At 43.8% G+C, this 27,773-nt stretch overlaps 10 protein-coding genes across 10 annotated transcripts; 5 read left to right on the top strand and 5 right to left on the bottom strand.

The window, feature by feature from the left end:
- Positions 1-1,198: 1,198 nt before the first annotated feature.
- On the top strand, positions 1,199-3,905 carry LOC108598637 (unc-112-related protein-like). The gene is given in 4 exon segments (XM_033293128.1): positions 1,199-1,425; positions 1,427-1,720; positions 1,722-3,478; positions 3,534-3,905. Coding segments are annotated over 3 exon segments (1,905 nt in total). The 5' UTR covers positions 1,199-1,213; the 3' UTR covers positions 3,121-3,478; positions 3,534-3,905.
- A 305-nt stretch (positions 3,906-4,210) lies between these two features.
- Positions 4,211-6,531, bottom strand: LOC108602886 (alpha-L-iduronidase). The gene is made up of 4 exons (XM_017991190.2): positions 5,552-6,531; positions 5,273-5,464; positions 4,469-5,214; positions 4,211-4,417 (listed from the first exon to the last, which is right to left on the bottom strand). The coding sequence occupies exons 1-4, from the start codon at positions 6,448-6,450 to the stop codon at positions 4,338-4,340; spliced, it is 1,917 nt and encodes a 638-aa protein (XP_017846679.1). The 5' UTR covers positions 6,451-6,531; the 3' UTR covers positions 4,211-4,337.
- Positions 6,532-7,796: 1,265 nt separating this feature from the next.
- Positions 7,797-10,571, top strand: LOC108594653 (gustatory receptor 68a). Its single transcript, XM_017979798.1, has 4 exons — positions 7,797-8,723; positions 10,214-10,276; positions 10,332-10,421; positions 10,473-10,571. The coding sequence occupies exons 1-4, from the start codon at positions 7,797-7,799 to the stop codon at positions 10,569-10,571; spliced, it is 1,179 nt and encodes a 392-aa protein (XP_017835287.1).
- A 12-nt stretch (positions 10,572-10,583) lies between these two features.
- LOC108608455 (manganese-transporting ATPase 13A1) lies at positions 10,584-15,201 on the bottom strand. The gene is made up of 7 exons (XM_017999834.2): positions 12,937-15,201; positions 11,971-12,877; positions 11,721-11,917; positions 11,518-11,660; positions 11,329-11,461; positions 11,132-11,275; positions 10,584-11,070 (listed from the first exon to the last, which is right to left on the bottom strand). Exons 1-7 carry the CDS (start codon positions 14,971-14,973, stop codon positions 10,951-10,953), a joined length of 3,681 nt encoding a protein of 1,226 aa, XP_017855323.1. The 5' UTR covers positions 14,974-15,201; the 3' UTR covers positions 10,584-10,950.
- A 237-nt stretch (positions 15,202-15,438) lies between these two features.
- LOC108596735 (A-kinase anchor protein 10, mitochondrial) lies at positions 15,439-18,100 on the top strand. Its single transcript, XM_017982797.2, has 3 exons — positions 15,439-15,622; positions 15,728-15,946; positions 16,034-18,100. Exons 1-3 carry the CDS (start codon positions 15,595-15,597, stop codon positions 17,560-17,562), a joined length of 1,776 nt encoding a protein of 591 aa, XP_017838286.1. The 5' UTR covers positions 15,439-15,594; the 3' UTR covers positions 17,563-18,100.
- Positions 18,101-18,431: 331 nt separating this feature from the next.
- On the bottom strand, positions 18,432-19,109 carry LOC108594664. Its single transcript, XM_017979808.2, has 2 exons — positions 19,094-19,109; positions 18,432-19,032 (listed from the first exon to the last, which is right to left on the bottom strand). Exons 1-2 carry the CDS (start codon positions 19,102-19,104, stop codon positions 18,432-18,434), a joined length of 612 nt encoding a protein of 203 aa, XP_017835297.2. The 5' UTR covers positions 19,105-19,109.
- Positions 19,110-20,298: 1,189 nt separating this feature from the next.
- On the top strand, positions 20,299-21,849 carry LOC108594675 (probable cytochrome P450 303a1). Its single transcript, XM_017979819.1, has 2 exons — positions 20,299-20,383; positions 20,438-21,849. Exons 1-2 carry the CDS (start codon positions 20,299-20,301, stop codon positions 21,847-21,849), a joined length of 1,497 nt encoding a protein of 498 aa, XP_017835308.1.
- A 607-nt stretch (positions 21,850-22,456) lies between these two features.
- On the bottom strand, positions 22,457-24,847 carry LOC108597608 (ubiA prenyltransferase domain-containing protein 1 homolog). Its single transcript, XM_033293146.1, has 2 exons — positions 23,934-24,847; positions 22,457-23,869 (listed from the first exon to the last, which is right to left on the bottom strand). Exons 1-2 carry the CDS (start codon positions 24,398-24,400, stop codon positions 23,233-23,235), a joined length of 1,104 nt encoding a protein of 367 aa, XP_033149037.1. The 5' UTR covers positions 24,401-24,847; the 3' UTR covers positions 22,457-23,232.
- A 194-nt stretch (positions 24,848-25,041) lies between these two features.
- On the top strand, positions 25,042-26,469 carry LOC108598394 (zinc finger protein 32). Its single transcript, XM_017985018.2, has 2 exons — positions 25,042-25,189; positions 25,245-26,469. The coding sequence occupies exons 1-2, from the start codon at positions 25,058-25,060 to the stop codon at positions 26,442-26,444; spliced, it is 1,332 nt and encodes a 443-aa protein (XP_017840507.1). The 5' UTR covers positions 25,042-25,057; the 3' UTR covers positions 26,445-26,469.
- A 74-nt stretch (positions 26,470-26,543) lies between these two features.
- On the bottom strand, positions 26,544-27,689 carry LOC108598403 (glia maturation factor beta). Its single transcript, XM_017985029.2, has 3 exons — positions 27,565-27,689; positions 27,307-27,400; positions 26,544-27,154 (listed from the first exon to the last, which is right to left on the bottom strand). The coding sequence occupies exons 1-3, from the start codon at positions 27,565-27,567 to the stop codon at positions 26,835-26,837; spliced, it is 417 nt and encodes a 138-aa protein (XP_017840518.1). The 5' UTR covers positions 27,568-27,689; the 3' UTR covers positions 26,544-26,834.
- Between the last annotated feature and the right edge of the window lie 84 nt (positions 27,690-27,773).

Genomic DNA, 27,773 nt, shown 5'->3' with positions numbered 1-27,773 from the left:
CATCGCTTCCTCAATGAGACATGTAGCAAAATAATAATTATTATAATGCATAACTTCGCATGAGGCGAGCAAGTGCGCCAGCTGGTTTTGCAGCTTCAGGGCAACCTCTACTCGCGTCTCGCCCACACCTTCATCACAAAAGTCCAATATCATATCATCAAGCAGCACTGGCTCCGCAGCATTTCTTAAGTACGCCAACAACTTGTCAACGCTGAGTTTGTTTGATGCCATTTTATAAAAATATAATAATTCTCAAAAGTAATATATATAAGCTTTTCAAAAATGCGCTCTAGACGATATTCATGCTTCAACTGAATTTTATTTAGAGTAAAAGTTAAAAGGTTATTTTGGAAATGACTTAAATAGCTAAGCCACTGCTATTTAAAACTTGAAATCTGTAATAATGCAATTTTAAGTCAGCAAAAGTTAAGACTAAAATAGCTCAAAAATGTGATAAATTATACTTGACAATTTGCAATAATTTTTGTATATTTAAAACAATTTATTTCAAACGAAGTAAACAAAATAAATGTACATGTAAATAGTAAGATGTTTAATTTTCTTTTAGTTACAGATAATTGCAAAAAAGGTTTGTGAATTTGATAACCACTATTTTGCTCACTTGCTTAGCAGAAACAAATACTTTTTGTCAGACACTAATGAAGCAAAGTGCAAAACATAGGGGTTGTGTCTTGGGTTTTTTTTCCCCTCTAATTTTCGCAAAGTGTTGTGCAAATTTAAATTTTAGCGGCAAGACTGTGGCACCAAAGTCTCAACAGAAAATGTTATTATTTTTCTGTTAACACAAAATCTGTTAATTTCAGTATTGGAAAACGTTCACATTGCGTTGCCAACTACTTTGCTGGCTGTTAATCAGCTGTTCTGTGTCGAGGCGACACAACAAGTTTTGTTTTCGCAAATTGCATTTGAAATAAGTAAAATAAAAATTTCCATGCTAAATGGCCGCGTTTATGGAGGAAGCTATTGCAGAAGCTCGTCGAGCACGTGACGCCGGCGAGGTGCCTGTCGGCGGTGTTTTCATCTACAACGACAAGGTTATTGCACGCGGTAGCAATCAGGTGAATGTCCACAGGAATGCTACACGTCACGCAGAGTTCATCTGCATTGATGCCACCTTGGCCTACTGCCGCGAAAAGCGTTTGCCGGCTCGCCAGGTGTTCAGCGAAATTAGCGTCGTGGTTACAGTGGAGCCATGCATTATGTGTTCCGCTGCCTTGCATACGCTAGCCGTCAAAGAGATCATCTTTGGCTGTGGAAACGATCGATTTGGTGGCAAGACCATCGTCGATGTGGCAGAGGCGAGAACACCTGGAATCTGCGCATCCTGATCACAGATCTGCAAGTGGAGAAGACGCTGCGAGTGCGCGGCGATCAGCATATCGGCGGTGTAATGTCGGATATGTCGGTCGGATCATGCGCTCTGGTGGCCCGCCAAAAACACTTGGCTAACGCGCACGCGCTCCACGTTGGATCAAGCAGGCGTGCAAGCTGATTCATTTCGACATTTTACGCCCATGCACAAGACGCTGCGTGTGCAGCTGCCGGACTTGCGCTATTTGGATTATCGCGTTAATTTCTCGATTAAAACGTTCGGCGCTGTCGTGCATCTATGCAAAGATCTGGACATACGCTATCCGGAGGAACTATCGCTCTGCAAGCCCATCGAACAGGAGCATCTGAAGAAGAACTTCTCCAAGGTGCCACAAAAAAATGATACCCGTAGCGGAGGCCAATGGCACCACCTATCTTCAGCCTGCGGCAGACACCAATAGCTTTGTGCCCATCAGCAATGCTTACCACAGCAACGGCAGTCTGGATCGCTCACAGGGCAATGGCAATGGTCCACTCTGCGCGCCAGCCTCGCCGTATGGAACAACGCCGCGACGCGCTGCTACGGCGCCTGGCACGCCCATAAGCTCGCCTACAGGCACTTGGAAGCATAACTCTAGCAATGGCTATGGCTATGGCTATGATTCCAACTCCAGCTTTGGTGATTTCCAAGAGAATCTAGCGGTCTCGCCACGTTCACCCAGCGGCGATGTGCGCGCTCGTCTGTTGCGTCCCAAGTCTTTGGTGCAGAAGGCGCGCCTTAATGTCGGCTGGCTGGACTCTTCGCTGTCCATCATGGAGCAGGGCGTGCGCGAGTATGATACGCTCTGCCTGCGCTTCAAATACTTTACGTTCTTCGATCTGAATCCCAAGTATGATCAGGTGCGCATTAATCAGCTGTACGAGCAGGCCAAGTGGGCCATATTGAATGAGGAGCTCGACTGCACGGTGGAGGAGACCTTGATGTTTGCTGGACTGCAGTTTCAGGTGAACTATCAAACGGACATGCAGCCAGCTGGCTTGGACTCCAGCCCCAGCAAGAAAAGTCATGAGAATGGCGCAGATGATGACATCGATTCGGCTCTGAATGAGCTGCAGATTACACTGGAGGGTCCTGGCGGCGGCAACGATTCAGGCAACATAACACGCATACCCGAACTCTCGGACTACTTGCGCTTCCTCAAGCCACAGCTGTTTACGCTCAAGGGCTTCAAGCGTTACTACTTCACCTACAAGGATCTGCATTTGCATTTGTTTAAATCACAAGAGTATTCACGACGTGCTGCGCCCAGCATTAGCATTAATCTTCGCGGCTGCGAGGTGACTCCAGATGTGCAGCTGGCCCAGGGCAAGTTTGGCATACGCCTGGAGGTGCCACCACAGGGACGCAATGGTCCCAATAGCGAGTTCTGGGTGCGTTGCGACAACATGGAGCAGTATGCCAAGTGGATGGCTGCCTGTCGTCTGGCGGCCAAGGGACGCTCGCTGGCCGACAGCAGCTACGAGAGCGAAGTGCAGAGCATACGGTCCCTGCTGCAAATACAAAAACCCCAAGCGCAGGCTGCACCACTCAACATCAATCCACGTAGTGTGGATGCCCAGGACTATTTGTCCGTGAAGATGCAACGCAAGCTGGCCAGCAAAGCTGTGCAACGCATTCTGGAAGCGCATGCCAATGTGCGTCAGCTGGCGCTAATGGAGGCCAAGCTGAAGTATATACAAGCCTGGCAGACAATGCGATTAAACAATACAAAGCCGGCAAACCAGTAGCCTATAATGAGCTGCCTGTCCCGCCTGGCTTTGGTCCATTGCCAACTGCAGATGCAGGGCCAGCTGCCACACCCGCCACTGCCAGCACTTCGGCAATCGTTACACCCAACAGTTCCAATGGAGTTACGCCCACAGCATCGCGCTGAGCGCCAGCAACGCCGCCGTCCAAGAAGCTTACTACGCGCACCTCTGGCAATCATCAAAAGAACAATTTGGCAGCGCAGCAAATGAAGCTGCTGCTATAACTGCAAAGAAAGCTGGCGAAATGGACCAGACCAAGTAATACTTGAAGATATACAAAGGCTTTGAATCGCTGCTAAATGCACTCAGCAGTGGTTTGTCTGTAGATCTGAGCACAGTAAGTTGACTGGAATAACTTTAATAAACATATTCATCAACCAACTGTTTTTCAGCTGCTCTTGCCGCCGACACAGCACGATAATCTGAGGCCTCGTTTGCTATAGTCTCAGCGGAGGAGTGCGATCCCAATAATGACAATTGTGAGATTGGCGTGCGCATGGAGTAGCAGCTGGCCAAACAGTTGATGATGTGCAAGAACACGCGTGATCATCACAAAGCAATGGGCGATGTATCTGGCGTGAATCGTTTCGAGAATCTCGATCTTACGGTCCAAAAAGATTTGAACTTGGTGCGCTATACCAACCGCAAAAATCAAACACTGCAGCACGGACTTAACAGACAACGAAGTGGAAATTGTAGTGGTGCGTGGCTTTAACTATAGCGTAGCAAAACCCAAGCATGTAGACACCTTCATATGAGCGCGTTAAATGCAAGTAATTTGTTTTAGAATTAATGCAAGCTTAACTAACTTTTGTGTCTGTTGCAGGAGGAAAGGTGCGAGTGCGTAATCCCATACTAACGAAGCAGCTGGAGCACATCAATGAGAAGTGGCTGGTACTGCGCCTCATCTCAAGTTTTATCTAGTTTTATCTACGCTTATTGGCTTAAATGAAAAACGCTTTACCGAGCTATGTATGCAATATGCTTTATGTATATTTATATAAATATTTATGTATATAAGATAATTGTTTGTGTATATGCAAGGCGCTGCGTTGGCGTTTAATTTGAAAAGCGCGCGCCGTGCGGCCCTGCAAAGCCTGATTATGTTTCAGTTTATATAAATATGTAAATGTATTCAATGCGATATATTAATAACCCATACTATATATACTGCTGTTTGCTGCACTGTTGTTCAATTATAACTCCAGATATTCCACTATTTGGGAGAAGGCGCTTGTCTCATTGAAAACATCCACGCCGCGCACTTTATAGAAACCTGCAAAGCAAGGATTAGATACGGAGTTTTAGCATAAATATGAATACTTACCATTAACGCTGTCAGGCAGGGTGGGTGCATATTGAAATGAGGTATAAGGTAGATGCCAATCTTGAGAGATTAGCTGCCAATTGGCATTGGCGTGCTGCTTGAACCACACTTCATAGCTCTTGAGGCACTGCGTGGAGCGCGGCTGCTCACTCCAGCTGATGAACACCTCACGCTTGGTGACTGCCACAATGGACAGACGCTGTGGTCGCTTTAGCTTGGGCCAGCTAGCGGCGCAAACACGCAGCAGCATGACCCAAGGCAGCGGCAAGCTGGCCGAGTTGACAACCAGCTCGCTGTTGTATTGCCAGATGGGTCCGGATTTATAGAGCAGCGGCGTTTGAGCGCGACGCATGGCCTCACGCAATGTGGCATTGGGGTACGGCGGACTCCCAGCAAGCTGCCACACATGGGCGGGATCTGTTTGCTGTGGCACCAGCAGCTCCGTAATAAATGCCGACTCATTGGCTATGGACATGTTGAGCGTGTACTTGTGATGAAACTCTGTAAGCTGTGGTCCCGCCTGCTCCGGACTCAGAAAGATGGTGGCCATGTATTGTGCGCCCGCATTGCCGCTAACGCTTCGTAGCACCTGCACGCTATGCTTGCTATCCATATTGATCTGCTCCAGTCTGGCAGCACGTGTGCCCAGCTTGGCCAGCAGACCCAGTGCAGCAAAGACGGGCTTCTGTATAAACTGCGCATGGGGCGGCTGCGTATTGTTCATGCTAAAGTGCGCCAACAACGTGCTGTAATGAAGGCTGGCGAGGATTAGGCAACTGATTGGACTGCAACTAAAGTACTTACCGCTGTGTAAACTCATGCGGATGATAGCTAAGAAAGGCATTGTCATGGCTTATGGACTCCAGCTGTGCTAAGGCGCCGCCACTCAGCTTGGCCTGCCAGTGGAGCAGCACGTTGCTGAGCAAGACCGCGGCATAGCGCACATCCGATTGAAACTCACGCGGCGTGCCCCAACCGGCAACAGGGTCAGCCTCGCTGTTAAATGTATGTAAATCAATTTATATATTCATTGATAATTGATGCTACTAATTGCACATGATTTATTTCATTATGTTGACTTACCTATTGGACACTGGCAGCTGCTTGAGCTGTGGATAATCTTCGTAAATGCGCTGCAGCAGCAACAAGGAAGCATTCACTATACCAGCCGCGCTGCCATCTTCACCCTTGCGATGATAGCTAAGTATATCGATGGGGCACTTGCTTATCTGCGCCTCACACAACTCCAACAGACGCCAGCAAAGCGGATGACGCTGCTCGGCCTTGAACAAGCCCGCTGGACCACGCAGCTCACGATAATGCTGCTGGCGCCTGGACTTGCGCCGCACGCTGCCCTGACTCAAGCCACGTCGCACTGCCTGCACATACTCCAGATAACTGTCCGCCGTAAAATTCAAACGATTGTAGTTGTGCACATCCGGCTCATTCCACGTTTCATAGCGCCAATTGGCCAAACGTGCTGCTCCATGTCGTGCCAGCTGATGATTAATTATGCTCTTGACAAAATGCTCCCAGAGCAAAGCATTGTGCTCCACATTGTTGCTGAACACATGACCGGGATTGGCCATAAACTCCAGCACCGGCGCCAGCTGCAGCTGCTGCAGCAAATCCACAAAGTTATCGAACTGTCCAAAGTCATAGCGCGGCACACCCTGCTGATCGTATTCCAGAAACTGCACCAGCTCCAGCAACCAATGTATGCGCACATGAGTAACTGCACCCACCGGCAGCGCTGCCAGTTGTCGCAGCTGCAGCTGCAATGCAGGCGACGTCAAGGCGCTGCTAATCCCATGATGATTTATCTCGCCAGCGGGACAAAAGCCTACGCTTGTCCAGAAACGCGGCAGCTGATGATAAACCACATCCTCGCTGTAATGGGCATGGGCATGGTCATGGGTGTGGCCAGGATGCACACGCAGCGACGCAAGCAGCAGCAGCAACTGCAGTGGCCACAATTCCATAACAAAAAAGGATTCCTTAGCACGTGGCAAATATTCGAATTTAGTATTCACTTTGGCACATTAATTGTGAATTAATTGTGTTTTGTTTTGCTGATAAGCGCAGCTCTGAGAGCTTAGATGCTGTAAACCTAACTGTAAATGTATCTCTCTGTTTGTGACTATCTGTGTGGGTGTGTGCGTGTGTGTGAGTGAGTGTCGCTCTCTGTAGCTGTTGGCCGTTGACCACGGCCTAAGCGTAATGCCAGCCGCCTTCTAAGCAACAGCGTGCCAGTTTCACACATAATCTCTCTCATTCGCTCCTGCTCTGCTCCAACACACACACACACACACTCGCATATCTTTCTATATATGTAGAAAAAGAATTTGCCGGCGCGCCGCATTGATTGAGAATCGCAAACCCCTCATTAGGGGTGGAAAAAAATTGCCGAGGCGTACACAAGGCAGGTATCTACATCTATATCACCGCTCTCCTGCTGCTGCCACCGCCCCCACAACCCGCCGCTCCGACTCTGCTTCCTTTTTGTTCGAGAGTCGGGTGTGACAAAGCTGTTTTTGTATTTTTAATGCTTGTGGGGGGTAATACAGCTTGAATTACACGCCTAACGCCCTTATTGCTGGGGGTTGATATCGGATAAGCATTAAGCGAGCATTCTGTTGTTTTTTGTTCTCGAACATGCTGTGGAAAATTGCTTTTCACACGCTTTTCATTTAAATGTTATTTATTGATTTTAAATGGGTTTTATCTCTGCTTATTCAATTCTGTTTCAATGTACAAATCTATGCGCTTAACCAATTTGGTTGCTAGCAAATATTACATTTTAAATAGAATTAAAAAAATAAATGATAAAATCTCTTAGCATAAATATTTACTAACATTCATTTGGCTTATCAACATGGTATTTATTTTTGGCAATTGATTACAATTTTAAATTTCATGTTTCAGCTGGTGGTAGTCTGAAAAATATACGTATCCTTAAAATCCTAGATTCATAGATCGAGTCTTTATAATTAAGTTTCAAAACAGTACAAATAAAGTCTGATAATTTATCTTTAAACTGATTATTGCCATATTAAACTTAAAAAACTCTATTTTGTGCCTATTAAAATTAAAGAAAGTTCTACTCAGTTGTATATGGTTCAAAATATGTTCACTAGTGTAATAGTGAACACGAGCCAAACTTGATAAATAACATCACATCGATTTACGCAACTTGCATTAATTTGTTCTAATGCCAGCACTTTGTGGCTAATGGCAGCCGAAAATTAAATACAATTAATAATAATAAGAAAGCGTTGTAAGCTTTTAGAAAAAAAAACAATGTTATTTGAGTGCCCACAGCGAAAGTATGAAAATTCTGAGCGACTTGCGAGCTGTGACCAGGATCACCCAGCTGGGTGGAATAATGCCCATATTCTATGGGAATGATCTTGAGAATTTTAGGATAGGCGTAGGCGGCAGGCTCTATGGACAAGCAGTGGCTTTGGTATTGGTCGTAGCCACTGTGTTCATTGGCGAGGATGTGCTCTTCTCTGCGCAGGAGTACAAGATAATGAGGCACTTGCAAGGCGACACGGAGGATATTAATCGCACCATTGAGACGCTGTTCTGCATTTGGAGTTACACCTCAGTGGTGCTGGCCTTTGTGTTGAATAGTGCCAAACATTATCGCACACTGCGTGATGTGGCCAAGCTGGATGAGTATCTGCAGTTGCATGGCTTCCAAGAGAACTACAGCTGCCGCTTTCTGAGCTTCGGACTCTCCATAATCTCCGCCAGCGTCGTCATTGTGGCATACTACTATGTGCACTATCGCAGCGACATTAACGGTGCGAGGGAGTGCATCCTTCTAAGCATTTATGCACTGCAGATGTTCTACTCCTGTATGTTTGCCATCTATCTGCGCTGCATACTCAAGTGTCTAACTCAGCGCATTGCGTTTCTCAATCAGCGCTTGGATAACTTTACGCGCCAGGAGAAACTCGTCTATGACAAGGAGGACTGGCGTGAGCTAAGCAATCTCATTGAGACCTTTTGCAAATTTCGCTATGTCACCGAGAATCTCAATTCGGTCACGGGCGTCGCATTACTTTTCTACTTTGGATTCGCCTTCTACACGGTCACCAATCAAAGCTATCTGGCCTTTTCTACGCTCACCACCCCCATGCAGCTGCGCTCCGAATACGACACCATGGGCTTGTCCTTAGCCTGGGTGCTGGCAGAGACAGCTACAATGGCAGTGATTTGCAGCTCCTTCGATTGCCTGTCCTCTGAGGTGAGTGCATTAAACAATTATAAGCTACACTCGAAAAAAAAAATGAAATGTAAAAGTTAATTGGGTGATAAAATTTGTAGCGAAATCGTAACCGATTTCAGCGTTTTTGCAGAGTGTAAATAATAATACCCAATGGATTACTTGTATCTCAAATTAATTATATTAATGGACACTGCGAAAAGATTCCACAACTGATAGGCGTTAGCTTATCAGACACACCGTCCATTATGGCATGTCCAGTTAGTACAAGTCCTTTGACAGTTTGCTGTCGGCAATGAGTCCCAACACTTGGCTGATTGACATGGCGCCGCATAAGCAACGCACGCAAATCCATTCACGTCGCATTTCTCCATATGGTGCAGCAATATATAACGATGCCTTTATGCGGCAACTAACGGCGCCAGCCACACCAGAGGCCGTGCAGCCGAATCCCGTCTTTGACGACATTAACACCATACTGTGGGTGCTAAAGGCCAGCGGCTTGTTGCCCATCTATGAGCAAGTCTCAAGCTATGAGGTGGCGCCACCTAAAAAATCCAATGAGTTCTATTCATGCTTTGTTCGCGGCGTTGTGCACTCGTTGACTATATTCAATCTATATAGTCTGATGACAAGCAATTCGAAGCAGCTCTTCTATTCCTATCGAGAAACAGATAATGTAAATCAATGGATTGAACTCTTGCTTTGTATAATTACGTATACGCTGAGTGAGTAGCAGCTAGCTTAGCTTTTTTCTATATTTTCTAGTGTAATCTATGATTACAGCTGTGCTGGTCTGTGCGCGCAATACCAAGAGCATACTTCAGATACTCAACGATATACTCAAGCTGGATGCTGAAGTCTTGCGTCAATTTGGCATCAAGCTCAGCAACAGCTGCAATTTCTCCATCAAGTTTCTATTCGTGATCACCTGCTGCCAGACCTACATCATGGTGCTGAAGTTCTTTGGTGTGCCGGGTACCATTACACCCACTTCATATGTCCTAATTGGTTTCTATGCCATACAAAATGGACTCACAGCTACGTATATTGTTTTCGCTGCTGCACTTTTGCGCATCGTTTGCATACGCTTTCAGTTCATCAATCAATTGCTCAATAATTACACATATGTGCAGCAACTCAAGTTGGGGCAGCAGCAGCAGCAAAGCTCCATGGAGAGCTTTCCCGAGGACTCATTGTTCATTTATCGCACGCATAATAAATTGTTGCGCATTTACAAGAGCATCAATGAATGCTGCAGCCTCATCCTGGTCTGCTTTCTGGGCTACTCCTTCTATACGGTCACGACCAATTGTTATAATCTGTTTGTTCAGATTAGCAACAACACGGGCGCTTCGCAGAACATTCTGCAGTGGTGTCTGGCCTGGTTGTGCCTGCATACCTCGCTCTTAGCTCTATTATCGCGTAATTGTGGCGCTACCACCCACGAGGTGTGTTTAAGCAGTTACTATAGTGAATAGCATGTCTAAATATTGAACATTTCCTTGCAGGCGAATGAAACTTCTCAGATATTGGCACGCGTCTATGGCAAAAGCAAGGAGTTTCAGAATATTGTAAGTGTTAATGTTAATTATATACAAAATGCTTATAAAATAAAATGAATTTTAGATTGATAAATTCCTAACCAAAAGCATTAAGCAGGAAGTGCAATTTACCGCCTACGGTTTCTTTGCCATAGACAATTCGACGCTTTTTAAGGTAAGCCCATTTGCTTTCAACCAAACTTGTTAATTAATATTCTATTTTCAGATCTTTTCAGCTGTCACCACATATTTGGTTATCCTTATACAATTTAAACAATTGGAAGACTCCAAGCTGGATGATCAAACAGGCACCCAAGCTAATTAAAAGTTCTTAACTTTTATTTGCTACGTATATTTATGAACTTTACAAAGGTGTTGTCAAATTTCACTAATTGCATATATTCTCGTTAATGAAACGCACATATTTTTCTGCAATTTCAAAATAAATCAAATGCAATATCATTTGGTTTTGTTTTTGCTTTAACTTCCTATGTTTAGGTTTTACAAATTAAGAAACCCACGCCGCACACTAACTACTATATACTCAAATACAAAATTGACAAAAGGAAAGTAAACACTACATCAAAGTCAAAGGATATGAGAGCGGAAACATTTGTAAACGTTTATACTTTTACATATGGAAAGTATAAACAAATGTTACTTTGCTTCTATTCTTTAAATTACAATTTCAAGTTACTAGCTAACTAACAGTTGAGCACTTTAGATTTGCGGCGCGTTTCACCAAACAGGAATGAGCATATGCGATCCAAGACAAAGGCTCCCACAATGTCCACCACGAGCACCATGAGCAATGTTTGACGGAACTGCAAGATGAAACCAATTAAATGTTAGGCAAATGCTTTACTATTATGACAAATTACTCACAGTCGATGGAAAGTCAACGATTTCAAAGAATTGTGTGAGGTCAGGCACTATGCCAGTGGTCAGAAACAGAACCAAGGCGGCTGAGGCGCCAATAGCACACAAAAGCATGCGGTTGGTGCGCAGACTTTCCATAAATGGATAACCCTAAAATAAAATAATACTTAATAAACATATATTCAAAGCTTAAATTTACTTACCTTATAGTTAACTGCAATGGTGGCCACTTGCAGTGATACGCAAATGATATAGACAGTACTGCTGACAATATTTGGTTCATATTTAGTTTTTTCCTCGGCATTCATGTCAATATACAGCTTCACCTTGCCCACTCTGCAAACAAAAGAAACATTACAAATGTTGCAAGTAATCTAAATTAATTTGTTTACCTAGGCGGCGCCAGCGCCGACGCAACGCTGGTCAAATAGTAAAGCGCACCGAAATGCACTGCGAATTGCGTAAGTATTGTCGTTATAGTATAAAAGTTAAAAATGTTGGGCAGTGGGGCCACCTTGGAAAGCGTTTTCAGTGGCTGAAAGTGAAACAAAATAATTATAAAAAGTGTTGACATAAATTATGAGAAGCACTGTACCTTGGAGCGTGTTATAAACAAAAAGCAAGCGGCTATGAAAATACCCTGCATGGTGGCTTGAGTATCACTAAACTTGACGCCATCGATATAAAGCACAGATTGACAATAAGCCTGTATCAATGCATTCAAAGCTAAGATCTTAAACATTTGCAGCGTCGTCACCAAAGTGCAGCGTCCCTGCTTGATAATATGGTTGACTAAAAAACAAAACACATTAACTAAGCTCAAAGTGTGTGAGATATTGCCTTACCACACATAATAGATGAATGCTTGCTGGTAAATGGCGCTGCAATGGAAGCATCGCCTAGCTTGACAATAGTTTGCTCCTCCATGTCGCGTAGCGCAGTTTGCAGACGCGCCTGTGTCTGATTAATCTGCTCCTGGCGACGACGCATGGCACGTTCTCGTGGCGAAAGCTGCTGATTGGCTGCATTAGCTGCTGCGGCGGCAGCTGAAGCCGCTGCATTGATCTGCTGCAGATCCTCATCGGTGCGCTTGCGTTTTACAGGTGCGTTGGTCAGCAGGGAGACGCCCACATGTGCATGCTTAAGTGCACCCACATCATTGGTGCCATCGCCGCACATAAGCGTATAGTAGCCCTGCTGCTTCAACGTGGTAATAATGTACTCCTTTTGCTTAGGCGCAAAGCGTGCACAGACCGTGACCAGAGGCAGTAGTTTCAGCATATATTGATGATGTGACTGTTGCAAGTGTATCAGACCCTCACCGGTGATACATAAATCATTCGTAGCTAGCATTAAAGCAATATTCTTGCTGCTTCTCGAGTCATCCAAAGGATAAGTACGATCGCCATCAATTGACACCCAGCTCCAGTTGTCAATATTCGGCTGTTGCGGTGGCGTCAATACAAGCATTTTCTTATGCGTAAATCGCAGCTCCTTCGCCACATGGCAGGCTGTCAAAGGACTGTCGCCTGTGATCATCAGTACCTTGTGCGAGGAGTTAACCAACTCTTTGACTACTGCCTTGGAGTCGGGTTTCATGGGACAAGAGATGATGACAAAGCCGGCAAATGTTAAATCACACTCGACCTCTTCACGCTTCAGATCACGTATCCGTTGAGCGCTTAGATTGCCAAACTCCTTGATTCCCAGTGCAACAACTCGTGCGCCACGACGAGCATACTCCAAATAAATCTACAAGAATGTGATATTTTATATAAATGAAATGAAACTGAAATCGACGGCCAACTTACCTTTTCATAATTGGTGGGTACGGACTTGAGCATGCCCATTATAACCTCTGGAGCACCTTTGACAGCGCCTATATAGTTCACCTCATTGGAGAAGGGCAACAGATAGCCGGCCAGCACAGACATGCGTTTTAGCGCCGAGGAGAAATGATAGCGTTGAGCAATGCGCAATGGCTTCAGCTTGCCACGTTTGGGAATAACGCTGTCCGACTTGGTTAGATTCCAGTCGACAGCAGCCAGCGCAGCTTTCTCCAGGGGATCCCCGACCAAACCATCGTCTAGCAGTACCAACGAATGACAACAGGCCAGCACTTGCACTGTATTGTCCTCCGCCTCCTCAATAGGCACACATTTGCCATTGGCGCCGAGTCCCGCTATGCCCTCCACCATTAAGTTGTCCGTAGTTAGCGTGCCAGTCTTGTCAAAGCAGCAGATTTGTACCTTGCCCGCAAAAGGAATGCGGAAGGGCTCTGTGCAGTAGACAAACAACTTGGTCAGCTGTATCAGTGAAGTATTCACAGCCAAAGTGAGTTCAATAGGCAGATCTGGCGGTATAATGGAGGTAAGTATAAGCGCACACTCCAGGAACAGCTTATAGCGATTGCGTTCTGGATCCTCGCTGCCCTTGACCCACACATACGATGCGGCCGCGACGGCAAACACCATTAGAAAAGCTATAAACGCAAAGGTCTCAGCATTGTTCTCCGTAGCTCGATTGGCTCCAAACAATATGGTGCGCAGCAGTTTGCCCTGGGAGGTGTTAAAGCCCGATCGTATGACATAGCCAATGCAGCCGCCATCGGGAGCACGCATAGACTCCTTAGTGGGCGCTGTGTGTTGCACTACCTTGGTGCCGCCAAAGAGCACAGTTAGCTTTCCTTCGCCCTCAACATCCAGTTCGGTATTTAAATTCTGTATAGACTCCAGCGATTCCTTCATCTGTGGCACTGATTCGCCCGTCAGCATACTTTCATCCACAATGCAGCTGCCGCGTAAGATGACCACATCACAAGGCACAATGTTATCGTTCTGGGAGCGAGTTATCGACACCACATCACCAGGTAGCAGCTCATCGCTACCTATTTGACGCCATTTGTTTTGCCGCAGCGCGTAGATAAGGTAAGGCTTGTTGCCCATCTTTCGTATTTCGGACATGTTGCGCAGCTGTTGTTTCACTATGGTGCACTCGAAGGCAACAAGCATGAAGAGCGTAAAGAGCGAGTAGTACCAGAAGTCGTCCAGGCACCACAATCCTACTGAGAACACCTGGAACACAAAGAACGGCGCCGTGGCACGCTCTATGAACAGCTCGTGGAACTCTGGCACCACCATGTCCATCTCATTATTGCCATATGTTTGTGTTGCTGCCTTAATGGCCTGCTCCGTTTCCAGGCCACGTGAGCTGGCGTATTCACGCAACAGATTGTTTACGGGAAACTCAACTGCACGGAATATGGCCTTGTCCTCATCCCAAATATACTTGGTCTTCTGGAATACTAGAAAATACTGCTGGCTTCCGTTTTCCAGGTTGACGCTACGTATCGGCACAATTTTGGAATTGCCATTGTTTACCGTGGGCACTACTTTGGCTAATACACCCAGCGCTGGCTTCTTAACACGCCGACAAGTCAGAAAAGCGAGCACGTGTACATTCCAATAGCAGAAGAGCAGTGTAAGTACATGTAGAAATGCTATGGCCACCACAGCAATGAACCCAATATCATTCCAGGCGGCTCCATCCGCAGATGTTATGTTCCTTGCATCCACGTCAGTAATTGTTTCCCCTGCCACACCAGTCTTGTTACCGCTTTCGTCGGCATTGCCATCGCCCCGATACACGTATATCCACAGATAGAACGCAGTCAGGTATAGCGGCACAAAGGGCAGTATGACACCGCTGAGCGGCGTGGGTTTACGTACCAATAGCGTAACATACTGCACGAGATCGTCCAGAGCGGGGGCTGTTCGCACTTTGGTGTTGATTTTATTTTTGTTGTTGTTGTCGCCGGCAGCGCCGTCCGTTCTAGCTGCCACGCTCATAAGTTACGCTTTTACTTAGACAGTGTGCCTGTCTCGTTGCGTACCCTTGGCCACGTAAGCTTTTAGCTATCTCAGGATACACAATATTACTGCAATTTATACCGGCAATTGCAATTGTGCTTCCCAAATAATAAAAAAAAAAACGCAACGTTGTCGGCCAACAGTGTGTGCAATTGAAAATTAATACTAGTGCACTATTGCAGAAAATCTGTGGTGTGCACACACTGTTAACGAAAATTCAATGTAAACATTTACGTATACACTTTTAACTAAAATATTGAATTATATTCCATTTAAGTAATTGATGTATGTCAAAATATATACAAGTTCGTAAAACTACTGTATTATATGTCATTCCTGATGTAATATTCAATTTGGAATATTAATGCAAATATTTTATTTAAAATTCAAAATTCAAGCGCTTTCTCTTTCTATCACTTTAATCTATTAGCTAAAAGAAATTTACCAAACCTATATAAGTATCAAGTACTTATCGATGTATCGACAGTACAATCAGTGTTTTGCCAGCTCTAGCACAACTAATTACTGGAAAAAAATAAACAAAACGAAACGAAATAAATGAAGTAAAACTATTGCCAACTGATCAACTAGTATGTAAAAATGTTGAACTATATCAAAAGGCAGACGAGTGAGTAGTAAACGGTGCACAGTAGTTGAGTGCGGCAATTGCGTAGCTAAATTTTATTATTTATGTTGTGGTGTCAATTTCTTTTTTTCTGTGTTCCCAAAACAGGCCGAAGACGAAACTCGCACGACACAGATGCCAACGCGCACAATGATGATGTGGTCGATGCGGCAACGGCACAAAAGCGTCACTCTTTACGTTCAACAACAAGTTTCTGTGATGAGGTGTTCCTGGAGGAGGAGGGCGCAGAGCTAGCGGACAAGTCGGATGCAATTAGCTTGGGCAATAACAGTTTGCTAAGTGTTTTGGGCGCTCTCGCTGACAAAGGTAATGTGACGGTTGTGTGAGTGTGTGTGTATGAGCGTGCAACAATAATTAATTGCGCATTTGCATTTTTTTATCATTGTTTTGCAGATATATTCGCGTACAACTCTCGTCTCTCCATGACGCTAACTGCCATAGTGAGCGAACCTGATTGCTTAAGTTATTTTGTGCAGTATTTGGAGACACAAAACGCGCTGCCTTTAATTAAATTCTATTTAGACATAGAAAACTTTAAACGCGCTGCCTTATCGCAACTACAGCGAGAGCCAGAGGAGCAGCAGCCATCGGAGGCACAACAGTCTGTGGATACCACTGTAGTGAATGAGGAAAACGATGTACCTGAACTTAAAACCCTCTGCGATTTGTCCATGCGCAAACCGCTTACAGATGACGAAAAGAGTCGCATCTATGCGGAGACAAACGCACAGATTAACAACAAGCCCACACTATGTGGCAAAAACGAACAGCGCGCTATAAGTGAAGCAAGCATAAATGATGCAATTTCTATTTATCAAAAGTATTTGATTGTAAATGCACCGCAGCTAGTGGAGTTGCCCATAGGTATATTGGCGCATATTTCGCTATTACTGTGCAACAAGGACAAACCGCAGCAGTCCATACCTGCGAGCTGTTTTGACGAGGCTCGCGACTATGTGCTACAACAGCTGGAAAGCAAGTATTTGCCGGGCTTTCTGCAAAGCATCTACTATTGCAAATACTGCTTGGAGCTAATCGAGAACAACGAAATTAACATTTACGATGTGCTCTTTGCTGAGCTGGCGCTATTTTATCTTACCGAGTATTTGGAGCAGCAGCAGGAGCGTGAGTGCTTGGAGTTTTGGATAACTGCTATTAATTTTCGCAAGAGCTATGAAGATCAGCGGGCTGCACAATCCGACGCGATGATAATCTATGAGCGCTACTTTAGCCTGCAGTCGGATTGCCGTTTGTGGATGTCACAAAAGCTGCGTCTGCGCGTGGAGCAGGCAATCTGTGCACCAGGACAGCTGTCGCAGGCGTTTGATCTCGCGCTGCTGGTTACCGCCAAGTATTTGGAGCAGAAGCACTTTGTTAACTTTCTCAAATCCAACATTTTTGATAACTATGTAAATGAGCTTAAAGCCAAAAGCTGCTGCCAAACGCCGCTAGATTCTACAAATGTCAACAGTCTGCAGCATAAGCTGAGCCTGCGTCGTCCCCAAGGCATGTCCACGCAGAAGCAGCAGCGTCATCGCAAAGCCATGTCCATGTCGGATTGCACGCACATTTCACAGCACAATACATTGCTGGCCGGACTGGACACTGTACCTAAGCAAAACAAGCAGACGACAGCAGCCAACATGAACATCGATGCGCGGCAGTTAACCAATCCACAGTTGCTGTGGCAGCGACCAACTAGTGCGCTTAAATTTGGCCATGTCAATGCACTGGGCAGATACGAGCGAGACTTTGAGTCTGTGGATGGGCATCGAACGGCGAATTGGTCGCTGAGTGTTAAGAATGCTGTGAGGAAGCTGGTGAACATGCCGCAGGATAATGTGCAGGAGGAGATTGCCTGGCAGGTGGCTGAAATGATAGTAAAGGATGTCACTAGCGTCACTTTGCAAAGCAAACCTTAAAGCACTTCCATTTCATTTGAATTTATATTTATATCTATGCGAATTTTTAAGCGCTCAAATTAATTTTATTTTTGTTGCGAATCTCAAATTGAAACGAAACTGTCTCTCAACAATGCAAGAATGCTCTCTATCTTCTCCGTTGCTCTCTATTCCATTTGTTGTACAAATTTATTGAACAATTATTTATTACTCACTTATTGAAGCATAATAACTTAATAACTAAGTTAACCAACTCTAAAGAGCGGCTGTAAGTTGTATTGAAAGTTGAACTTTCTCTTGCTTACGCGCTCTGTCTCTCTTTTTTTATCTCTATCTTTAACTCTAGCTATCAGTTGTTATGTAAAGCGCACTCACAAGTTGAAATCAAATGCTAACACACGTTTCCTTGATTTTGTACCTATCATAATAATAATAACACAACATATATATTATCCGTAAGCAATCGTAGGAGTGTAAGCTCTATATTTGAATTTATGCTTTCATTCCGCATTATTGTTTTATACACAAAAACCATAAATTTATATATACATATATTGCTATAATATAACAACCAATATTTTTGAATACTAAAAATGTATTAGAAACACAAAATTATTGTTACAAATAAACAATTTTCTAATCCATATTTGTGTTTTATTTATAAAGCCAAATTAGTATAACCATAGTTTGAAAAACATTTACTATTTTCACTTTGTGGAATTTACCATAACTAAAGATAACTTATATTCAATGATTAACTTATTTATATATAATGTATAGTCCCAGAAATTATTTTAAAAATACCTATTAGAAAATTCTATTCACAATTTTCTTAATGAATACCACATATTTAATTATAATAGCATTCAAACAAACACAATTTAAAGCTCTTAATGTTCAGCAGGTAAATCTGTCCCGCCCGTTTCACTGAACCAGCGCAGTATGCGCAACATGGTCTTGGCCGAGTACAAGCAGAAGGGATACTCATCATAGCATCTGTCGGTATTGCCGCGCAGCGCGAGGCCACGACTGAAGGCTCGTCCAATTTTGACTGGCGCCATTTCCAGCGAGGCCTCCAGATAGTCCATAAGCATCTCGGCTTCTGAGGACTGCGCTTCGGCGCCTGACATGAGCTGACAGATGAGCGATTGCAGGCACTCGAAAGGATCGCGGGCAAGTATGCGCTTCCAGTCAATGGAGGCCACGGCGTGCTCTGTAGCTACACCGCCTCCCTTATCCTGTCTGTCAGGCACCCAGCCAAGCGCAGAGCGCTTACCACGTTGAAAGGCACCACTAGCCTGTCCAGCTAATCCTTGGGCGAATGTGCTTGCTTGTCCCACCAGCGCAGGCAAACGGTTTATATTCAGACCGTTTGTAACTTGTCCCGCCAGATTTGTCAGCCCCTGTATGGGACGTATGCGATTCCAATCCTGCGCCAGCAGATGCATCATATACATGGCGCCCAATCCCATAACAGCCAACAGCACAAATCTGGATAAAAATAATTGTAATAATTTTGCAAATATTTTAATTGTTATTGGCTGCAGCTTACCGAAAACCCATTGCACGTCCGCTTAGTTGCGTGGCTGGCGCTTCAATGTGCTCACCCAGCGCTTAGCCTGGCTAACAAGCTGCCAACTGTTGTTTTTCGGGCATATATCCGCTTTTGGTTGGACGTCGAATCTGTGACATAATGGCCAACGACATGGCTTTGGCCGCCAAACGGGTTCGTGTTGTTTTTCAGGCTGCTTTTCCAACCAAAAAGCCTCCACTCGTTCATTCGTTATTTCGTTCGCTTGGCTTAATTTTTGGCCAAGTTTTCTTTCAACAATTTTCCTTGTTGTTTTTGCTGCCTGCGCTAGTTTCAATGTTGCGGTCACCGCCACGTTAATGGCACGTCCGCTGAACTCTTGGCCTTGGCAGTGGGTTAGGAAGCTGTCATAATTAGCTGCCTCAGCTCCGTTCCTGATAAATTCAACATGGTTTTCATATTTTTGCCAGTAATTAAGCTGTCGATCAATTATTAAAAGCAATTGGCATACAATGTCATTCAAAATAAGGAAATTGAAACTTTAGACAAACACTAAACAGGTTAAAGTAAAGTAAAACGAGAAGTTGAAAATATCCTCGGAGCAATAAACCCAATGCAAAGCTTTTGATTTAAATGCATTTGCATGAATTATTAATGCAGAAATTAAAATATGTATATTCAAAAATCGGAGTTAAGAATATAAACAAAATTGTACCAGCGAAAAAATCAATGGAAATCAAAAAATGGAAAATAAAATGTGCCTTTATTATATTATATATGCATATGATGCGTTAAAAATAAAACCATATTAAATATAATGAAGCTTATATCAATTAAAAGAAACCTTTTGTGATCAAACAAAACATATTGACACAAATCTTGAATTTTAAAATTAATGTTTATAACAGTCAATGGTCAGCTTAAGAAAAGCTGTACTTGGAAAATGCAATAAAAAGTTTTAAATTCAAACAGATCCAGTTGAAAGAAAGCTTTGCCAAGGCTTTTTGACTATAAATAGCGTTTGCACCAAAGCCATAGCTTTTAGTCGATGTCTGCAACTAACGCAAAGTTGGGCGAAAATCAAAGAAAAGTGCAACAAGCTTAACGTGTGTGTTTGTCTATTATGCAATAGAGTCTTGCATCGTGCCACATCTACGAAGGAAAGTGAAAGCGGATGTTGCATCATAGTTTGCCCACTTGTTGCAGCCACAAAATCAACACAAGAAATGTTTTACGCTGTGATCTTCTTTGCCACAATAGTGCTGCTCTTCCTGGTCAGTGGAGTGCGTAAGCCATCGCATTTTCCGCCAGGTAAACAATTTATAGAATTTATAGAATAAATTAATTACATGCATTTTACGCAAGGACCACGCTGGTATCCAATAGTGGGCTGCGCGTTGCAGATTTCACAGCTGCGGGTGCGCCTGGGCATGTTCTGCAAGGTGATCGATGAGCTGGCCAAGCGTTATGTCAATCCCTATGGCTTCTATGGCTTGAAGATAGGCAAAGACAAGGTGGTTATAGCATATACTAATGCAGCCATAAGCGAAATGATGACAAATGAGGACATTGATGGACGACCCGATGGCATATTCTATCGCCTGCGCACCTTCAACTCGCGCCTGGGCGTGCTGCTGACCGATGGCGACATGTGGGTGGAGCAGCGTCGCTTTATAGTGCGTCATCTGAAGAATTTTGGCTTTGCACGCGCCGGCATGGTGGACATAGTGCACAATGAGGCGAGCTGCTTGCTACAGGATTTGCGTGCACGTGTGGATGCAGTGGGTGGCAAGCAGGCGCGCATTGAGATGCACGATTTGACCAGTGTCTATGTGCTAAACACGCTGTGGTGCATGCTGAGTGGTCATCGCTATGACAGCGGCTCGGCGGAGATTAAAGAGCTGCTGGAGACGTTCTTTGAGCTGTTTAAAAATATTGACATGGTGGGCGCGTTGTTTAGTCATTTTCCGCTGCTGCGCTTTATAGCGCCGGAGTACTCCGGCTATACGGGTTTTGTAGAGAGTCATCGCGCGCTTTACGCTTTTATGAGCAAAGAGATTGAGGAGCATCGTCGCAGCTATCGCAACTATGATGAGCCACGTGATCTGATGGACAGTTACCTGCGCGCGCAGGAAGAGAGCGACAGTGCCATGTTTAGTGACGAGAGCTTGCTGGCAGTGTGTCTGGATATGTTTCTTGCCGGCTCGGAGACCACTAATAAAAGCTTGGGCTTTTGTTTTATGCACTTGGTGCGTCAGCCGGAAATACAAGAGCGAGCATATGCTGAGATCAAAGAGGTGGTGGGCTTGGAGCGCATACCCGAGTGGTCAGATCGTGCCAAGCTGCCGTATTGTGAGGCCATTACTTTGGAAGCCGTGCGTATGTTCATGCTGCACACCTTTGGCATTCCACACCGCGCTGTCTGCGATACGCGCCTGTCTGGCTATGAGATACCCAAGGATACAATGGTGATAGCCTGCTTTCGCGGCATGCTTATCAATGGCGTCGACTTTCCCGAGCCGGAAGCATTTGATCCCACGCGTTATCTTATCGATGGACAGATCAAGCTGCCAGAGTCTTTTAATCCCTTTGGCTTCGGTCGTCATCGTTGCATGGGTGATCTGCTGGGACGTCAGAATCTATTTATGTTTACCACAACGCTGCTGCAGCACTTCAAGCTGGTGGCCATACCAGGACAAATGCCTGAGCAGGTGCCGCTCGAGGGCGCCACTGCAGCTGTTAAGCCCTATGAGGCTTTGCTTGTGGCCAGAAGTTAAATATGCATTTGCTAATTAATTATGTATGTAATATATATGGTATATATGTATATTTGACTAAAATTATTATTGTTCATTGTTGTTGGTATTTTGTTAATTAGTCTACAATTCTGACTTGCGTTTCTTTGTTTATTTTTTGTCAATTATAACACATAGTATAAACCAATTCTTATGTTAGTTTCCTCCATGTGCATTCAGCAAACAACAAAAGCATTTCTCACAGTTAACAAATTACAAAAGAATTGTTTAAGCACTAAAATTACATTGCTAATACAATTATATATGTAGATGTATATATGCATCCTATGTGTGTATGTAAATGAACTTTTAGCTTAGCGTACAAATATTGCCACGAAAATGAATTCTATATGTATATGTATGTATATTGTTTAAAAATGTAAATTGTTGTATGCGCTTTTAACAATAGATATTTTGTGTTTCTATTATTACTAATCATTTCACAAATCGTTTGTTTACATTTGTGTGTTTTACTTGTTATTGTTATTGTTATAGTTTAAAGCTATTTGTTGTTGCTTGGAAAACAATTGTGGCTCGCTTGATTTGCAATTGCATATATATATATATTATATATATATGATTTATACACAATTTGCTTATTACTTGATATATTGTTTATGTTTTTGATTTTCACTTAAAAAAATTGAAATATTCTCACTCTTGAGCCTGCTGCTAGACCACTGGGCTTACATCAGCTAATTACAAATTACAAATGTATATATGTATGAATGTATTTATGTATGTTTCGTGTATATAAATATGTTTGTATGTATGTAAAAACGCTAACAATTTTTCAATACACCAAAAGCAAAGCCAACATCGGTTAATTTCTCCTAAACCTAATTGCATATGTTCAAGCATTCTTCTATAAAGTAACATTTAACTTTGTTTGTAAGTATGTATGCATACTACTAGGCCATTGAATGATTTCATTATGTTTACTAAATGTTGCACATGCTGACGCTACAACATTTCTTGGTCCATAATTCCAATGTGCAAGAGGAAGAGTACGATTATAAACTATATAGTATTTGTTTTGCTTTTTTTTCGATTTTTTTGTGAGTTAGAGGCTCATGTGAAATAAATAAAAGTGAGTTAACATCGGGCACATTGGCCCAAATAGGATATGTTCAGTTCTAGGATTAGGTTTAAGTAAGAGTTTTTAGTATTAGAGCTTTAGAGACTAGGAGACTAGCAAAAGCAGTTCAAAATCTTGTGCAACAGCTAAATATTGAGACAAAATTACAAATGACATACACTAACAAAACGCAAAAAATAAAAACAAAACATTACATGACATTCACAAACTAAAGCAATGCCCTAAAAATGTTGCAGCTGTATTGTTGTTTGAGTCTCCTTTACTATCTAGTGCTTGCGCCAGACAAATGTGGGTAACTGATGCGCACAGCAGCAGGCAACTATATACAGTATGCCAAAGAAGAAGTTCAGCTTGGCCGTCTGCTTGGGCACCATGTGCATGGTCTGCTCATTGCGAAAACGTTTCTCGATTTGAAATGCTTGCGGCAGCGTCGTGAGCGGTAATAGAAACCACAGCGAGTACTTGAAGCCAAAGATGAAGAACAGCGAATAGGGTGTGAAGAGCAGCAATGCGTAGAGCACATGTGAGGCAGTGCGTCCGATGAGTATGGCCAGCGTTACGATACCCGCCTTGCCATCGCTTTCCGCATCGCGCGTATTGTTGCTATGCAGTATGGCCTCCGTATTGAGCGCCAGCGGTATGGCATAGCCCATTGTCGTCCAGTCTACGTGTCCCGTTTGTGACATGAATGCGAATAGCACTGAGATTGGTCCGAAAAGCACCAGTATAACTAAATCCCCCAGCGCTATATACTTGAAACCAATGCCGCCAGTGTATAAGAAGCTCGAAGATAGTCCGCCAAAGTAGATGAGCGCAAGATGTTCCATTTTAGCAGGACTTAGCACGGCAAGCAGCACAAAGCCGCCGCAGCCGGCCATATAAAGGATAGCGCCCAGTGAAACCGACCTATACAACAATAAAAATTAAGAGCTAATTAAATGTGAAAGCAATAAATTTGTTTGCGCTTACCTCATCCTTGGTGAGTATGTGATCGACCAGCGTGCGATCGTCAGCCTTTTGTTTATCGATGCCTTTGATGAAATCAAAATAAGTGTTGACCACATTGCCGGCACAGTGCACGGCAGTGACTGTGAAAGCAGTCAGGAAGAAGGTGAGCATGCTAAATTCGGCCGCCCATTGGGAGCGATAGGCCAGCGCCGAGCCAAGCAGCGTTGGCATTAAACTAGCGGACAATGACCAAGGCCGCAAGGCCAATAAATAGGTTTTTAGCTTCATAAATGTGCCTGAACTGTTGATCGTGGCTGCTGTCGCCACTTTGCCATTTGACGTGCTCGTTGTTGCTGTCGTTGTGCTAGTCTCGTGACCGGCATCGCCGTTCGCCTGTCGTTGCCATAGCAGCTGTGTTGTTGACGTAGGCGGCGCCGATGTCGGCTGCGCTTCCTGCTGTTCGCATTCGCTACGACTTGTTGCCATTGCACACGCTCTTGATAAACTGACTCGGGAGCTATTTGCATTCACCAGCTGTTCCGTTTTGAATAATTTTAGGCTCTGACCTCAAAGTCTGTTGTTTACAATAGCATAAATTTTGCCTGCCGTTAACTGTTTAATATTCTCGCTAATATTTTATACACAGCCTCAACATCTCGCATTTGTTTATGTGTACGTGTGTGCTTAGTTTGGAAAGGGGGTGGCAGTGGCTGCTGCTTCTGCTTCTGCTTCAACAACAAAAATTTCACTAACAGCCAGCGTGATCCAAATTCAAATTCCTTGGCACTCTACCCTCCAGCTGCGCCACGCCAGTTTAAGTAACATTTGCTTTACGCTTGCAATCCACGCACAGCTATTGATTGACTTGCAATTAATTAAATTTCACTTATACTTAATATTTATTTTACTAGACGTAGGGAAAGAGAGCCAACGTCAACGTCTTCTTTTATTTTAGTTACAGTATGGATGACAGTGTCTCGTTGCTTTCTCTTTCACACAACCGTAAACGATATGTCGTAGCTATCGTATTCGCGTACGATACTTTACAGCCCTACTATCAGCTGATTGAAGTTTGTCTGAGCTGCATACTGTTCTTAACAAATTTGTTTATAACTGCAACCAGAATGTATACAAACAAATATAATGGACTTTAATGTGCACAAAATATGTCGCATCTGCCTTGAGGAAGGTGCGCCGAGTCCGCTAACTTCAATATACAGCACAGAGTTTGCAATGATGCCCTCACAGATGCTAATGATGTGCTCCAAAATACGCGTGAGTCTCCTCCAAGGTAGCTAAACATAAACAAACATTAAAATGACTTCTGCAGGTGTATAAAGGAGATGGTTTACCAGCTGGTATTTGCAACAATTGTTTGTATCGCTTGGGCGCCGCATATCATTTTCAGCAGGACTGCGAAAATAGCGACATGCGTTTGCGTCAATACTTAGGACTGCATGAATCCTGGCGACACGATGCATCCACCAATACCGATTTTGTGGACAGCAAAAGCAAGACTACGGCCCAGAGTCACACACTACAGTCAAGTGATGATGATGAAGGCGGAACAGAGACGACAAAACTACAAAGCAAGCGGCGCTCCCGCTACCAGAGAAAACCACCGGAGACCCATAAGAAGCGTGGTCCAAAGCCTGTTCCTAAATTACCACACACCTGCTATGAGTGTCACAAGAGTTTCAAATGTGCCGCCCAGCTAACGCAGCACATTCGAACGCACACAGGCGAAAAGCCATATGCCTGCAGCTACTGTGCCCAACGCTTTGCTCAAAAGTATAATCTGCGCGTGCATGAGCGCACACATACAGGCGACAAACCATTCCAATGCGAGATTTGCTCCAAACAGTTCTCAGCGCTGGGCAACTTCCAGGCACATCAAAAGATACATATCGGCGTGCGGGATCAGATCTGCACGCTTTGCCAAAAAGCCTTTTACACGGCAGGTGATCTGACAAAGCATATGATTACACATACAGGCATCAAGAGTCATCACTGCGATGTGTGTGGCAAGTCGTTTAGCAGGCGTCGCGATATGCGTGCTCACAAGCTGAAGCTGCATCCTTTGGAGTCCAGCGGGGATCACGATATTGCTGATGATGACGACGATGAGGCGATAGACACGGATCCTGTAGGCTTGGATACATTGGAGCAGGCGCATTTCAAGTGTCCTGAATGTGATAAGGCCTACGATACAGCTGATAGCTTAAGCCTACATTTTCGTACGCATGCAGTGAATAACACTTTGTTAAACTTACCTCTGCCGCCACCCCCTGCACCACCACCAATGTCTCATCATTATCATCATCATCCCGCTACTGGACCCCCGCCATCATCTACAGCGGCAATGCATCATCACGATGCGTTGCAATTACATCACTTGGCGCCACCCAATGCTGCTACACAAATGGGCATGGCTGCTATGGCGCATATGCTTGTGCAACCACCTCCTGCGCCCAGCGATGGGCGCTATACAATGCTGCATCATACTGCAGCCCAACGACTGCACTACTAAAATTAAGGAAAACTGAAATACTCTTGATCTTTATTTATTTTTAATATGAACACTTTTAATCAAGCAGTACATATAATATAATATGTATATAAAATGGAATTGTGTTTAGTATAAGTTCTTGTCATGTTCGCGTTACAATAAATACATAAAAAATTTGGCAAGCACAGCTTCTATAAGATCAATACGAATGTCATTTACTTAAATGCGAAACTAAAGCACTATAGAAAAGTTTGTCATATTTTATATTTGATTTGTTTGGTATTTGTCGTTGGTATCTGCATTTGCTCTCCACTTGAAATATTGGTATGTTGTTTGTTTCTGTTTACGTTAAAAATACTTGTAAAATATTGATTGATGCAACGGCTGCTCAACACCTGTATGCAGTCATTATTACTTTAGTTTAGCCTTAAGCCAATCCTCTGTCAGTTCATCCAATTCACGTATCTCGTATACACGCGTGAGATCTACCTCGCGCTGTAGTGCGCTCTTGGTGCATGCATACATCATTTGCAGTTCAATTTGACTGTCTCGTGGCGTATAGAAAATAAAGCACATTGGATATGAAATTCGTTGATCGTCGTGCACCATACGATATGTATAGATCACATAGCGTGGCTGATGACCGGGCAATGTATCTTGCAACTCATCCACTGATATGTCATCAATAAATTCATCCAGCACCACCGATTGCTTCTCTCGATCCACTTTTACTAAACAAGAAAAGATATTTAGAAATAAGTAAGATAGTCAATGCTAATTTTGTTTAACGCACACACTCGTATACAGCAGGGCTCACATAGCCAACTGTATACAATGTATGCGTGTGTCTGGGATTTTGTGTATTGGTTTTGTTATTGCTTACAAATGAGCGCTGAGTTGGTTGTACTTTTGCGAAAACGAAACTTCTTCAGTTCTTCCAGCACCTCATTGCTTATGTCGCATATTTTGTTATCACCCTGCAATGTATAAGTAATTAGTTAATTAGATTTTATTAAAAATACTGTGTTTATCAAATGCGCGCAAGCTCTCGTTCCCTCTTTCTCCCACTCTTTGTCTAGGCACATCTATTAGTCACAGCTTAATTGCAGCCAATATGTATTAATGTTCATTATGTGTTTACCATGTAGACGTCTATAGCTTAACTTGGCGCTGTTGAAGTTAAACACTTTTTTCAGAATGTAATAAAGCTTTATTATTGAAATTATTTTATCTTCAACTTGTTACAACAATCGCGTCATCCACCCCCGCGTCCACAACAATAACATTTAAGCAAATGTATCGATACCAAACATAGACGCTGCTTATTAGAGATGGAACAAATATTCACAG

Source organism: Drosophila busckii, chromosome 2L (assembly GCF_011750605.1).
Source record: "Drosophila busckii strain San Diego stock center, stock number 13000-0081.31 chromosome 2L, ASM1175060v1, whole genome shotgun sequence".
Taxonomy (NCBI): domain Eukaryota; kingdom Metazoa; phylum Arthropoda; class Insecta; order Diptera; family Drosophilidae; genus Drosophila; species Drosophila busckii.
Note: the sequence above shows the minus strand (reverse complement) of the source record. Positions and strands in the feature narration are given on the sequence as shown.

What these genes read in the sequence shown, in the direction of transcription:
- LOC108594675 (XM_017979819.1), top strand. Translation starts at nt 20,299, where the DNA reads ATGTTTTACGCTGTGATCTTCTTTGCCACAATAGTGCTGCTCTTCCTG. An exon ending in GCCATCGCATTTTCCGCCAG is followed by an intron (nt 20,384 to 20,437) that starts GTAAACAATTTA and finishes ATTTTACGCAAG; the next exon opens with GACCACGCTGGTATCCAATA.
- LOC108602886 (XM_017991190.2), bottom strand. Translation starts at nt 6,450, where the DNA reads ATGGAATTGTGGCCACTGCAGTTGCTGCTGCTGCTTGCGTCGCTGCGT. An exon ending in CAGCTGCCAGTGTCCAATAG is followed by an intron (nt 5,465 to 5,551) that starts GTAAGTCAACAT and finishes TACATTTAACAG; the next exon opens with CGAGGCTGACCCTGTTGCCG. An exon ending in CCTGCCTGACAGCGTTAATG is followed by an intron (nt 4,418 to 4,468) that starts GTAAGTATTCAT and finishes CTTGCTTTGCAG; the next exon opens with GTTTCTATAAAGTGCGCGGC.
- LOC108598394 (XM_017985018.2), top strand. Translation starts at nt 25,058, where the DNA reads ATGGACTTTAATGTGCACAAAATATGTCGCATCTGCCTTGAGGAAGGT. An exon ending in TGATGTGCTCCAAAATACGC is followed by an intron (nt 25,190 to 25,244) that starts GTGAGTCTCCTC and finishes TGACTTCTGCAG; the next exon opens with GTGTATAAAGGAGATGGTTT.
- LOC108608455 (XM_017999834.2), bottom strand. Translation starts at nt 14,973, where the DNA reads ATGAGCGTGGCAGCTAGAACGGACGGCGCTGCCGGCGACAACAACAAC. An exon ending in TACCCACCAATTATGAAAAG is followed by an intron (nt 12,878 to 12,936) that starts GTAAGTTGGCCG and finishes ACATTCTTGTAG; the next exon opens with ATTTATTTGGAGTATGCTCG. An exon ending in TCGTTGACTTTCCATCGACT is followed by an intron (nt 11,071 to 11,131) that starts GTGAGTAATTTG and finishes TTCATCTTGCAG; the next exon opens with TTCCGTCAAACATTGCTCAT.
- LOC108594653 (XM_017979798.1), top strand. Translation starts at nt 7,797, where the DNA reads ATGAAAATTCTGAGCGACTTGCGAGCTGTGACCAGGATCACCCAGCTG. An exon ending in TCGATTGCCTGTCCTCTGAG is followed by an intron (nt 8,724 to 10,213) that starts GTGAGTGCATTA and finishes ATTTCCTTGCAG; the next exon opens with GCGAATGAAACTTCTCAGAT. An exon ending in ACAATTCGACGCTTTTTAAG is followed by an intron (nt 10,422 to 10,472) that starts GTAAGCCCATTT and finishes TTCTATTTTCAG; the next exon opens with ATCTTTTCAGCTGTCACCAC.
- LOC108597608 (XM_033293146.1), bottom strand. Translation starts at nt 24,400, where the DNA reads ATGGCAACAAGTCGTAGCGAATGCGAACAGCAGGAAGCGCAGCCGACA. An exon ending in ATACTCACCAAGGATGAGGT is followed by an intron (nt 23,870 to 23,933) that starts AAGCGCAAACAA and finishes GTTGTATAGGTC; the next exon opens with GGTTTCACTGGGCGCTATCC.
- LOC108598403 (XM_017985029.2), bottom strand. An exon ending in AACCAACTCAGCGCTCATTT is followed by an intron (nt 27,155 to 27,306) that starts GTAAGCAATAAC and finishes TTTCTTGTTTAG; the next exon opens with TAAAAGTGGATCGAGAGAAG.
- LOC108596735 (XM_017982797.2), top strand. Translation starts at nt 15,595, where the DNA reads ATGTTGAACTATATCAAAAGGCAGACGA. An exon ending in CTATATCAAAAGGCAGACGA is followed by an intron (nt 15,623 to 15,727) that starts GTGAGTAGTAAA and finishes TTCCCAAAACAG; the next exon opens with GCCGAAGACGAAACTCGCAC. An exon ending in GGGCGCTCTCGCTGACAAAG is followed by an intron (nt 15,947 to 16,033) that starts GTAATGTGACGG and finishes ATTGTTTTGCAG; the next exon opens with ATATATTCGCGTACAACTCT.